At 34.8% G+C, this 13,791-nt stretch overlaps 1 protein-coding gene across 3 annotated transcripts in view; it reads left to right on the forward strand.

The window, feature by feature from the left end:
• Nucleotides 1–13,452, forward strand: part of LOC128856114 (protein Skeletor, isoforms B/C) — a 39,541-nt gene extending 26,089 nt beyond the window's left edge. For 2 of the 3 annotated variants that reach the window (XM_054091505.1, XM_054091504.1), the window contains exons 6-10: nucleotides 5,681–5,780; nucleotides 8,658–8,842; nucleotides 8,924–9,536; nucleotides 9,615–9,808; nucleotides 10,168–13,452. In XM_054091505.1, coding sequence (XP_053947480.1) covers nucleotides 5,681–5,780; nucleotides 8,658–8,842; nucleotides 8,924–9,536; nucleotides 9,615–9,808; nucleotides 10,168–12,789 — 3,714 coding nt within the window. In that variant the 3' untranslated portion in view covers nucleotides 12,790–13,452. The remainder of the gene's footprint in view (nucleotides 1–5,680; nucleotides 5,781–8,657; nucleotides 8,843–8,923; nucleotides 9,537–9,614; nucleotides 9,809–10,167) is intronic. The other variant, XM_054091506.1, reaches the window with a different exon arrangement.
• Nucleotides 13,453–13,791: the final 339 nt, after the last annotated feature.

The raw sequence follows: 13,791 nt of genomic DNA on the forward strand, positions 1-13,791 counted from the left end.
TTTACCCCTTGAGAATCATTAAGATATTTTCCGTATGGCGTTTTGACAAAAATCTTAAAAAACATATTATTAAATTAATTTTCCACTTGAATTCTTAAAAAAAATTATTGGAAAATTGTTAAAATTTTCTTTTGGTTTTTTTATCACTTCAATATTTCGGTATCCTTATTATTATTAAATTTCCGTTAGTTTGACAAACAATATGCGCTAGAAGATGTTATGAGAAAATAGAAGGAAGGTAGTAATGCTAAAATTAAGAATGTGTTTATACGAATGTGTAGTACTCTATTAACAGTAACTCATTAGGTGAAAAATGTCTTTTCTTATATGTGGCTCAGGGAGTCATAGTAAATTGAAAACTTTGAATCCGTTTTTCCCCAACTTTTTGAGTAAAGGAGCCAGATATGTATGTGTATTTGCTAAAAATAAACAAATTTGAAGAATAAACAATTTTGATTGTTAACTGAACTCGTACACTTTAACAGCTCAAATTCAACAGTCCTAAATTGAAGCATTGCTAGAAACCTCCAGTGGAATATTAGTTAGGTACTAAAATTTAGACGAACTCACACACAGCCTCAGTTAGCGAGTTTGTATTGTGTGTTCGGCACCAATAAAAATATCCAAATACGGCTATCCAGTGAATTAAAAAAATTAAGCAATGATTCGAAAATAGTGCGCCTTTTAACCAACGAGTATTTGGAAGACAGTACACGAATTATGCCGTGGGTAAGGTAGCGGGCAGATAAGGCAATTATCTGAGGCTCACTTTTGAGCCGTGTTACACTGACTTATAAAAAGGCCATCTATACGATCGACTGATACATTGTTTGAAAATATTAAAGTAGTAGGATAAAATATTCTTCTCACTGGATGTTCAACTAATTATATATATACATATATACAGTGGCACAGTAAAGTCTACATACCCCATTGAAAAGCGAGGTTTGGAGATTTTTGTGAACATTGTAGCATTAGAATATATTCCAAACAAATCCAATCTAACAACAAACAATAAATTTTAACAAAAAAAATTTAATCCAAAAATATTTATTAACAAAAACAAACAAAATTAATTTTCCAAACACAGAAAAGTCTGCATACGGCTTTGTAGTGGAGTATACAAAATGCAGCTCTGTACTCAAACAGTGCTACCAATCACTTCAGGCGTCTTTACTAGATACCGTTAGTTAGAAAGAAGTTTAGTTCTTCGATATTAATATTGTAGCTGTGTTAATTTAACCAAAATGGGTAAAGAAATCTGTGTTAAAGTACGTGAGCTAATTGTGAAATATTATAAGGAAAAAAATCTTTAAGAGAGATTGGAGAACTGGTCGGGCATCCAAAATCAAGCATTCAAACAATTATTCGGAAATATAATCACACTAATAGTGTAGAAAACAAACCAAGAAGTGGTCGCCCACCTAAACTGACTCCTCGTGCTAAGCGAAAAATATTGTTAGACGTGGAAGAAAATCCAAGAATAACAGCAATAGAAATTGCAAAAACCCTAAAAAATCAGGATATTGCTTCAGTGCATCCAGAAACGGTGAGACATTTATTGAGAAGCAATGGAATCCACAACCGTGTGCCTCGAAGGAAGCCATTCATCAGCAAAATAAATATGGAAAAACGAGTCGAATTTGCTAAGAAATATATTGATGCATACGAAGATTTTTGGGCGAATGTTTTATTTAGTGACGAAAGCAAGTTCAACTTGTTTGGCTATGATGGCAAACAAAAAGTATGGCGTCGAAATGATGAAGCATTATTGCCCAAAAACTTGCTTCCTACGGTGAAGCGCGGTGGTGGCTCCATAATGGTTTGGGGCTGCATGTCAGCGGCTGGGGTGGGTAATATAACATTTATTGATATTAGTATGGATCGCATGGTATATTTGGACATTCTCAAAGATAATTTGAAGCAATCCGCGAGTAAACTGGGTCTTACGGCGGGTTGGTACTTTCAGCAAGATAACGACCCAAAACATACCGCTGGTGTTGTCAAAGAATGACAACTATATATTGTGCCCCATCAACTTCATTCCCCACCCCAGTCACCAGATTTGAACCCCATAGAGAATTTTTGGTACGAATTGTATCGTCGCATTAGGAAAAGGACAATTAAAAATAAACAGGACCTCAAAAATGCTTTACTTGAAGAGTAGAATTTAATTTCGAATAATTACACAAAAGTATTGGTAAATTCCATGCAAAATAGATTAAATGCTGTTCTAGAAAGTCGTGGCGGACCCACCAAGTATTAATTCTGTTGTCTTTTTATTTCCTTTTAAGTGAAACACATTCTTTTTACAAAGTATGCAGACTTTTCTGTGTTTGGAAAATGAATTTTGTTTGTTTTTGTTAATAAATATTTTTGGATTAAATTTTTTTTGTTAAAATTTATTGTTTGTTGTTAGATTGGATTTGTTTGGAATATATTCTAATGCTACAATGTTCACAGAAATCTCCAAACCTCGCTTTTCAATGGGGTATGTAGACTTTACTGTGCCACTGTATGTATATATAACGAATTCAAAACATTGCCCCCAAATGTTTAATTTTAAGCAGATGGTGCTTTAGTTTTGTCCACTCAATGTTTCAACACTAAGAACTTTTTACAATTGAACTTTGTATATAAAAAATGTAGAGTAGTTTTTGGTAATGTTTCATTAAATTAAAGTTAATTATTGCATTTTCTTTATTTAATATTGTTTTATTTTGTTTTGGTCAAAACTTCATATATGTATGTAAGTATATACATATGTACATATATTTAATATTTCTAGTTTACAAATCTTTTAATTTAATTAACTACATATTTAAATAACTTTTCAACTGACATTGTGGTGTTGGTACTCTTATGATTTTTTTCACGCCTGCACAAAAATTACAAACTCTAATTTTCATCTATAATCAGTTTCTAATACAGGTATGAGTATATATGTACATATGTACTTAGTACCTATGCAGGTATATGTATATGTAAGTATGTAATGACTCCTACGAACTTAGTAAGGTTTCCCTTTTTGTTATATTAGTATTTATCCTTTTAAAACAAGGTTAAATTTGTTTTTGATTTATATGCAGGTATAATTATACATATATATGTACATATACAAGTATGTCGACATACATATGTGCATAGAAGCAATCAAAATAAGATGCAAAATTAAATCTACGACTTAACTTACTACATCACCCATTATTTTACAAAATTTGCAAGTGTTATTGCGTACTTAAATGTAAATAATGAAGATATGTATGTGCAATATTTATCTAGCGTATTTGAGGTGTTCGTTTCCAGTGAGAGCACAGAAGAAACGCTGTTGAAACCAGTTAGTGCTATGCGTATTTTTTTGTGCTACTTTACTATTGATTGAAAAGTAAGAAAGCAAAAATATGCCTCGGCGGTTGCGATATGTAATTTCCTTCTCAAAAATTAAATTCCATATCATAGAACTCAGAATACAACACAAAAAAGATTGACGAATTTTTGTTAAAAAGCAATAAAGTGATTAATACTAAATTACATAATAAAAGGAGATATAAATCATATTGAAATTATAGCAATGGCTCCTCCAAAAAATTAACGGTGTTTAAGGAATTAATATCTATATTACTCTTAATTGTATACGACTTGCTTGGTTTTTCTTATCTATGAATCTGTTTATTTATAAATATGTAAAAATATCCAATTACGTGTTCGAGAACGTTTCTTTGAAAAATTTAAGCCTGAATGGTCAATTGAAAGATCTTTTTTTGTTATTTCGCTTCCTTTCTCCTTAATTTGGGGGAGGCCGAATGTACTTATGGTTATTTATGAATAGCGTTTAAGTATTTACAATTACATTCTCCTAGCCCAATCAGCAGAGATAAAATTTGTGTCTGACATAATTATTCAACTTGATTTCTGCTCAGTATTTGTTTAAAAAGTGCAGTGCATTTTTTCCTTGAATTGTTTCTTATATATAAATGCTTCTAATTCGTTAGGAACGACAAATATCCCGAATTTTATGGATAATACCTTCTTGTCCTTCTTGTAAATATTCGAACATACTCGTATGTTGCAATTTTCAGCAATTCTTTCTGCCACTAAACTCTTATTTTATCTAGCCCACCCAAAATGTACAAATCTTCAGTACGAAAGCAGGCTTACCAGAGCCTATCTCCAATTGCTAGCACTGTTGGTGAATTCTTCCAAAATGCGATGTGGCATATGCTACACACATACATATTTTTAATTTTTATTTATAATGTACTTAGCCAGAATCGGCCGTATTTTATTTATATATCGTTAAACTGAGATGGACGTCACCACCGAAGTAGATGCCTTTTTCTAAATAGAACAATTCGCAATGATAGCTTTGTGGAAGTGTCAGTGTTGGAACTTAATATATATGTACATTTATGTATAATAGCATGATTTCTTTCATGAGAACACCCGTGCACTTATGAATGTTTTATGCAGCAATTAAGTTTGCAGATCGGATAAAGACCTTTTGAATATTTTCAGGTATATTTTGCATACTCTAACTTAGATCTAATATGTGTTGTGAGACGTAGCTTTGAAGCATATGTGTCTGAGAGCTGTTCTAACGAACAAAAACCAACATTGCATACGACTTACAAATAATAAATAAGTTAGGTTGATGAAAGTAAATTTATTATCAAAGATTACTCCGAAATCTTTAATCTTATGGACAGATTTTAGATCTAGGAGTATGTTAAAAAAATGGTAAGATGTTTGAAAAGCGGCGCTACGTTTACTATATGTGGCACAATAGCAATTATTAGTATTTTAGAGTAAACTTGTAATCGTCAGCATATATTTAGAAAAAATTTGGCAAAAGAAAAGCAACTGCATATATCATTTATGAACATAATGAACTATAGGGGGCCAAGTACACTTTGTTGGAGTGCACCGCAAGAAGCAATAAAAGAATACGAAAACGTGTTTCAACATTAACTACACAACTAAGAGTAATTTAATAATTTCTTTAAAACTAATTTATGTGTATATCAGCAAGCGTGTAGCACAAAATTAGAAAACCATTTATAATTCTTAAAATACTGATCCTTATTTCTTGTAGCTCTCATTGTGTTCTTCCTGTGATCGAGAACAGTAACTGGCCGTACTGCTAAACGAATGTGCAAACTCTTCGTTTTTGTAGAATATTCAAATGCATTTAACTCGGCCCAATACGTATATTCTGTAAAAAGGCATTGATTTTCTCTTGTCGGCCACGACACTACCTAGGAGTTTAAAGAAAATTCTGAACATCTTGTTTAGTTTCATGAAAATCGGCAGGGATTTAGTACTTTAAAATATCCGAACATATAATGCTCACGCACATATTAGTAAATAGACATCATTACTATTATTTTTATTATTATCCCATGCAACTCTCCTCCCCTCCGCATACCGCGAGGCGCGGTCCATTTTCATCAATCTCCACGACAGTTGCAAGTCCCGTTGGCACTTTTGTGTTCTTTTATTTTTAGATTTGGAAAATCTTACTATTTATTATATTTTGTTGTTAACTTAAAGATTTTTATTATTACTATTATTATTGGTATTTGTATTATTATTGCGTGAGTACCGTACATATGTAGCAGTCTGTTATATAGTAACTCTTTTTAAATATACGAACAACTTGATTCTTTTCCAAAATTTGCAGTCGAGATTGAATTGTGAAGTTCTTTATGATGATTTAGCATTTGAAGTAAGATGGGCCGTTGCCGGTGACAGTATTGTCATACAACTAATAGCTAAATTGGGTAAGTTATAGGTACATAAGTTGCTTACCTACTTACTTACTTATTATTATTATACATATGTATAAAAGTGAATAACTCTAGCCATTTTAACACATCTATTTTAGATTATGTGTATGTTTTCGAAAATAAAAAGAACTTTGCTCATATATCAAGGTCTTTTTTGACCTTTTCACTTTTGTTGACACGGGACGACGTATTGTATTCAACTCAGCTGCCGTACGCAAATGAATCAGTGCGTAACCAGCATCCGGTCTGTCCCGGTTTGGTGCCCATTGTGGTTATGAAGCATCAAATTATAGTAATAGCTTTTTTAGAAGCGGTGACCCAAAAGCATGCCAAAAAAGCTTCTCATACCTTAAATATATCCTCATTTGTACGCCACTATAAAGTGCTCACCGCGTTGGAGAAGAATCTTACCTGTATACATACATACTCGTATATGTAAATATTCAATAGAAATTTGTTTTATGTGTACAAAAACTATGACGAAAACTGATCGGAAACTTCCTGATGGAGTGTTTTTATACGCTTCAAATTAAGCATTTTCATTCTTGAATATAAATAAATAGAACAATTTATATATATATTTAAGAAATCCATAACTCTTATTCATTGATGACACAAAAAAGTTTTTTTTTCTACTTTTTACTTCGGGTAACTTTTGATGTCTGTTTTAATTCGAAAAATTGTTTTTAACCCTTGGCGATCGGCAAATTTCTCTAATGTGAGTTCTCACATATATGGATATTAGGAAACACTGAATTCGTTGAAACTGATTACATTCCTCTGATATCTTGCCAACAAACTGTGGTGGCATCAAGCGCAAAGAATTAATCAATCTGTGATTTATGTATAACATTGATATTAAACCTTTGCCTACAATTCAACTAGCGGTGAGGTCATAGTTTGTATGAAATCCTCTCATAAATGTACTATAAGTACAAGGGGTTGGGATGGTAGAAGCAAAAACTTCGGAGTGATAAGTTACCTGGCACTCTTATAGTGAATTTTCTAGTATAGTTAGTTATCAAGCCAATTATTATTTCTGAAGAAATTTCGCTGAATCGGCAATAATTTCTTCACAAAAAAAAAAGTCGAAAGACCTGTTAAGTTAGTACTGAAAAAATTAATAACAAGAAGTAGACGGAAATATTCAAATAACATGAAAACATTCAAAATTGATTCCCCCAATTTCAATTTCTTTAAATACTCAAGTGGGACGAAGAAATAAACAACTTATAAATATTGAAGTTTAACCTTGATTTGCAATACATTTTCTGTCCCTATTTCTCATTTCGGGAATCGTCATTTTTAACTTCATTACTGCCTTCAGTTTTTCAAAGGCTGACTCTCAGTTCCTATTGAATGAACTAACTCTTTGACCCAATCCAACTTGTACTGAAACAATTATCGAGCTGTTCCCTAATAGTGGTACGATTGTGCGCCGGAAATCCATCATTTTGAAAAATAGTTTCCATAAAATTTTCCGGAATTAGAGTTTCTTTCAAAAGAAGAGGTGGCTTAATTCGTATAAACTCCAAATATGCGTCTCCATTGAAATTGTCCGGTACAAATTTACCACCAATCAAATTATACCTGCCTATACAGTTACAGAAAAACACATAGTTTAGTAGGAGGCTTGCTTTTTCCAATGTGCATGTGCTATTTCATCTACGGCGGCCACCGTAGCCATTCGGAATTCGGAGAGAACGTATGTAGGTTCGAATCTCGATGAAACACCAAAATGAAGAACATGTTTTCTAATAGCGGTCGCTCCTCGGCAGGCAATGTCAAGCCTCCGGGTGTATTTCTGTCATGAAAAAGCTCCTTATAAAAAAATATCTGCCGTCCGGAGTCGGCTTAAAACTGTAGGTCCCTCCATTTGAAGAATAACATCAAGACGCATGCCACAAATAGGAGGAGCTTGGCCAAACACCCAAAAGAAGAGTGCATGCGCCAGTTATATATATATATATATAATTTCCATAACAAATATATATATATTTCATCTAATGTAATTTCCATAACATTTATATATATGTATATATATATTTCATCTGAACTTCCTCGTTATCGTGGCTTAAAATCTCAAAGGCAATTTTAACATTTGCAGCTTTGGGTTTCAATATTTTAATATTATTAATATAATATTTAATATTTTTTTGTCGTGCACATTTTTGGTGCAAGGTCGCATGGTCCGGTATGATTATAACTCAGTTGGTCCCGGGTTCGAAATCTATTGTCACATGAATTAATAAGTGTTAGAAAAAGTTATTTCCAATAATGGTCACCAAAAAACTATCTGCTGTTAGATGACGATATAGAACTGTAGGTTCCTCCATTTGTAGGACAACATCACAACGCACATACAAGTTTTAGAACAAGCTTGACTTAACACCTGAGAAAGGATGTAAGCTCCTTAAAATCCATCTACTTTTTTGCCGGCAAATAAGTTAGCAGCATTTATTGCATAGTTACATCCGTTCTCCTACATGCATCTAAATCCATCAAAGTCTACTTCAATTCGGCTTTTAGTTTTTCGAAACGGGCACAGCCACGCAGCCCGTTGGATCTTTTTCTCTAGGAGCCTGGTTCGAAAATTTGTCGTCGAGGCATAATTTTGCATATATGGCCAAAAATAATTGTTTTTGGCTACTGCCAAGTGAATGCCAATCAAAAGAGGTTTCCTTCCATTCTTCAGAAGATTTAAGGCGAACTAATACTACACAATCCAACCTAATATTGTAAAACACATTTTTGTTATCATGTCAAATTAAATATAAATATCCATAGATGTATACTATAAAAATAAAACGTATGCGTCATGAAGTAATTTTGCAATTATAAAATAATTTTATAATTAATATCTCCTCATAGATACCAAGGAGTACATGTCATTCGGTGTTTCAAAAAGTCCAGAGAGGAGTGTTATGATTGGCTCAGATGTTGTGGTTGCATGGGTTGATAAAGATTCTGGTAAAGGTTTTGCAGTGGATTATTATTTGGGTGATAAGTCACAATGTTCTGGTGGTCTCGGGGTATGCCCTAAAGTGAATATTGAGGTTAAGTATTGCATGTCTGCGTGTCTCACGCCAATATCATTATGAAAACCAATTTCAACTTTTTTATAAATTTAATCACAGAATGGAACAAACTCAATACGTCTATTAAACGCTGCTTGGGTAAATGGATATTCCATTGTTACGTACCAACGTTCTCTACAATCAAATAGCAAATTTGATGTTCCGATTTTGGTAAATGCGTCTCAGGCGATTGTCTGGGGCATCGGTCCGCTTAATGAACGGAACGAAGCGTCATATCATACTCACTTTACACGCTTCTCAACTCATATTGATTTTGGTCGGCAACCCATTTGGAATTGTCCATCGCCTGAAGGTGCTAAACCAGACAACGACAGTGATGAAGACAAAGCTGTAGATATCCAGAATGTTGGATTTCAGGGTTATCCACCTTCCAACGTGGGTACCTCGACAACACTATCCATAAAAAAAAATGACGAGTTTGAAGAAGAATTTTACAATAATCGTTCACAAGCGCTACATAGTCCAAATAGGCGCCAAGAATCAACTCATCAGCGTCAACGGCCACACTCCCGTCCTGTGCCTACACCAAAGCCATCGAGTACCAGTGGAGCGTGGGATATTCCGGCTATTCAATGTTATGAACCGGAAGATGGCGTATTTTATGCACAAATGGGTCCAACAGGTGGAAAACATGGTTACTCCGCTATAACTGGTATAACACAGAAACCAAAAATACTTACATTTTATTTACAAACCTATAGTTCACTGTAAATATTTATGGCTTATATAGGGCACGTTGGCTGGGGTATATCATGGTATATCAACGGCTTACTCATACCTGAAATACATGTCGTGCGCGGCAAAACGTACACGTTTGTAGTAGAAGGAGGTATTGATGCTGATATACCTGCTAAATACCATCCATTCTATATCACCGATGACTCTGTAGGTGGTTACGAACACAAGAGAGAGGAAGAAAAGAAGGTGAGTTGAATAAAATTATTAAAACAAAGGAGTTTCCATGTATCGGCACCATGTATATGTACCTACATATATATATTGAATCGAGTTATTTACATAACGTCACATTTTCTCGGATTTTCCCCTTTTTCCAATCATTTGGCATTTTATCATATTTGATTAGAAACATACATATGTGGTACATACATACATATGTACATGAATATGTTCGGATATATATATACAAATTTTTTTTCACATATTCGCTTTAATTAATTAAAATTCCTTGTTAGTTAGAGAAAAATAACACTTAAAATCAAATCGTTCACTTTGTCTAGTTTGCAACCAGACAGTAAATATTTGTATTATTTTTTCTCTAATAGGCTGTTCGTATATTCGCTGGCGTGCATCGAACTCGTTCGGGTCAATTGACACCAATAGGCATTGGGCGCCTCTGCAACTGGACACCGGATGCTGATGGTCCATCTGCTGATGATTATCAATCCTTTGGAGCCTATCAACGAACGCTAACTTTAAAATGCGATCCAGGTGAACCTGGGGTTATTACTTGGACTCCAGATCGTAACACACCAGACACTGTTTACTATCAATGTTTCACGCATCGTTATTTGGGATGGAAGATTCACGTACACGATTCTTGCGATGATTCACGCTTTTCCGCATCGGCTTCAGAGAAACACGAAGTGCACGTACCATTTCATGCCCCCGATGACGTCGATGATATAGCTGCCGAAGCGTCAATTCATCACGAAACTAAGGTCAGCCCCAACGATAATTTTTTATTGAAGCACCAAACAGATTTGATAAAAAATCATAATATGAATGGAACACCGCCAAAATTGACTTTTGAAATAACGAAATCATCGGAAATTACTAAACTGATTTCAGATGGAATTCACGCTGCCGAAGCTCTCGAGAAGAGTATACTAAGGAACACCAACAGTCACAACAGAAATATCAACAGCAACACCAACAACATTTATAATATAAACCGTAATACCGCTAAGACTCCAACCCAAAGTGTTCCCCCTAATAAGCAACAGCAACAACAATTAAGCACGAGTCCCACAGCAAGCATTCGAACAAATGCCATTGGAGCAAATACACTGGCTCAAGCACCACAGGGACAATTATCATTAGAACCTTATATTGCTACAGCAGTACCAGAAATATTACATGGAGAAAACCATATCCATTCATATCACAAGGTTCCACAAACATTGTTACACATTAACTCTAAAAAAACATTGCCACCCACATCATCAGAACCACTTCATCATTTACATCACCATTCACAACTTCACCATTTGAATAATCTTACTAATATTCCAGCGCAATCACAAAAAACAATAAGTCTCTCAGAGTTTCTTCGCCCGCCACAAAATGCCGCACTTTTTCATCCCGTCAAATTACCAGGACGTCGACCACTCCCTGGCCCCATCAAAAAGATTCCATCCACTAAGCCTGTACTTCCACAACAGCTACAACGCAAGCCTCATTTTCCAATACAGCCAATACCCCAGCCATCTGTTATAGTCAGTCATTACCGCAAACCAGTACCGGGTCTGCTAAAGCCTTTTCTCAAAGAGAAACCACTTCCACTTCAATCTATAGCAGCTTCCGTATTATTGCTTGGCCAACCAACAACTTTGGGTGGTCTACGCAAAACTGATCCTGTACTAATGCATCCAAAGCCAAACTCCATCATACCTGTACCCTACATTGATGTTGTCCCACAAGAATCAATTCAAACGTATATTTTCACTAATAAAGAAAATATAAGTGGAAATGGGAGCGATGAGAATAAACAAAAACTCTTTCAATTGTCATTGCTGCCAAACCAACTGCTTGAGCAAGCCGAACCTGTTTCTGCGGCTACAGATACCATCAAACAGCAGTTCGATATAAAAGATGTGAAAGAAAACCCGTCCTCACTGCAGATCGCCACAATGAAGCCTGCCATCAATAATGGATTTAAACCTGATTCGGTCGTCGTAGAAAGTGGTTTCCGACCCATTTTACGTTCAGATGGTGGAGCGCAACCACCTACCATCGAACAAGTAGCACATCGGCGTGAAGATCCAGGCTCGGAAATTGATGAAGTTATGGAAACAGACACACTTTTTCTTACAGCCCAAAAAGAAACTCAAACGCAAAATTTCGAACCAATGTTTATTCCGTCGCCACCGGATAGCACCAATGTAACAGTAATAATACGAAATATCGCATCTTCTTCATCGAATCCAGAACTAAATGTGCTTGATTCGACGATTTCTGCAAAGATGCCCACAGTTGCTAAACTCCGCAATGCGACTATAGAAGAAATATTATCAGAACTAGATGATGAGCATCTAGTTGACGCTGTTACAAGTAAGTTCGGGGAAATTGTTACAAATATACCCACAAAAGAGGATGACAAAGCAACGAACGAGTCTTCCAGTGAGCGACGAAACGAGAGTGATAATAATAAAACAGTGTCCGAGTTGTATGTTGAAGATAGTCTATCCGAAATGGAGGAGATTGATAATGAAGATGATCGCGAAGCTCAGGCAGCAGAGCGTATAGACACATATTACTTACCTCCAGATAATCGCAAGATACCACATGCCAGCCTGCCGAGTGGCGCTGTTGTAACTTTTGATGGTAAATCCATTGTAGATGGAAATTTGGTATTGCCACCTAAATTGGAAATACTTCAAGAAGCAAGCTCTCGGCGACAAGCGCACGGTCTCTCTCAAATTGAACAGCTTATTCGAAGCACACCCCAAGTCAGGCCATTTCGAGGGGAAATACCACAACCCGTAGTTGAGTTTCTTTCGAACGAACGCACACGAAATCGAGTCGCCGGCACTGGCACTGGTGGTATAGTAGGCGGCACAAGTTCTGCTAGTGCCGGTCCTTACTTGCCCTCCACCTCACTTTCTCCACCCCGAGTGCATTCAACAAAGCTGCAAAAATTGCAAGGATCGGCCTACCGGCAATAGCTTTATTACGGAAGTGGTACTGGATGAAAAAATATACACAAAATAGATACCTAAGTACTTTAAATGTTATTAGAAAATTATGAAAACCTTTTTTAGCATAAAATCCATAAACCTTAATATTCGCAAATCATGGATAATTCTGTTATGCCGCAGATTACTTAAATTTACGAAGACGAAGAATAAAGTCCTCCTGAACATCTTTATTAACTTTTGTATCTCAGAACATATAAACAATAACTTAGTATACATGTATATATAATATAAACATGTCGAGGCACTGAATATACATATATGTATTACGACACTCCCCAGAATGGTTCTATATTGAAATCGCTTCATATTTAATGGTGCCGCACAGCCCATGAAGTTTCCTATGTATTCTATTGTACTATATGGGAAATAGGATCTTTTTTGATTAGTATTGTATAAAATTGATAAAATTAACATTTTCCATTGGGCAAATTTGCAAAAGGAAACACTGATGCCATAATACATATATATATACTCAAATAAACTTATTTTTTTTTTTAATTTTATAGTGTGAATAAAGTACAGGTGAAGTAAAAATGATATTGGCTATGGGTTTCTTATGTCCAGCATAAAAAATGTATTTTTCATGTATTTTATATTTTACTTGTAAGAATAAAACACATTATTAGAAACATACAATGCTGTTTAATTTGCGAATTAAAGTTTGTAATGAAGTGCATCGTATCTGTAATTATGTAGAACAAAACAAGTTCATGTTCACCTTTTCATAGGAAGAATCCAAGGAATTGAATGTTTTCGAATTAGAAATCTTACTTATTTGCAAAAACAGTTAAACCAATTAAGTTGTTTTTTGCATTAAATACATGTACATATATTATGTAAACAATATTTTTTATAATATTCCAATTACACGTTGATGATGTTGTTGTAGCAGTAACTTTGCCCTGTCAGTGTAGTGTAATCAGCGGTCGTCTTCATCTAGCTCATCTAACGGTAGGCTCGGGAAACTTG

The sequence above is a fragment of the Anastrepha ludens genome, chromosome 2 (genome assembly GCF_028408465.1).
Source record: "Anastrepha ludens isolate Willacy chromosome 2, idAnaLude1.1, whole genome shotgun sequence".
Lineage (NCBI taxonomy): Eukaryota > Metazoa > Arthropoda > Insecta > Diptera > Tephritidae > Anastrepha > Anastrepha ludens.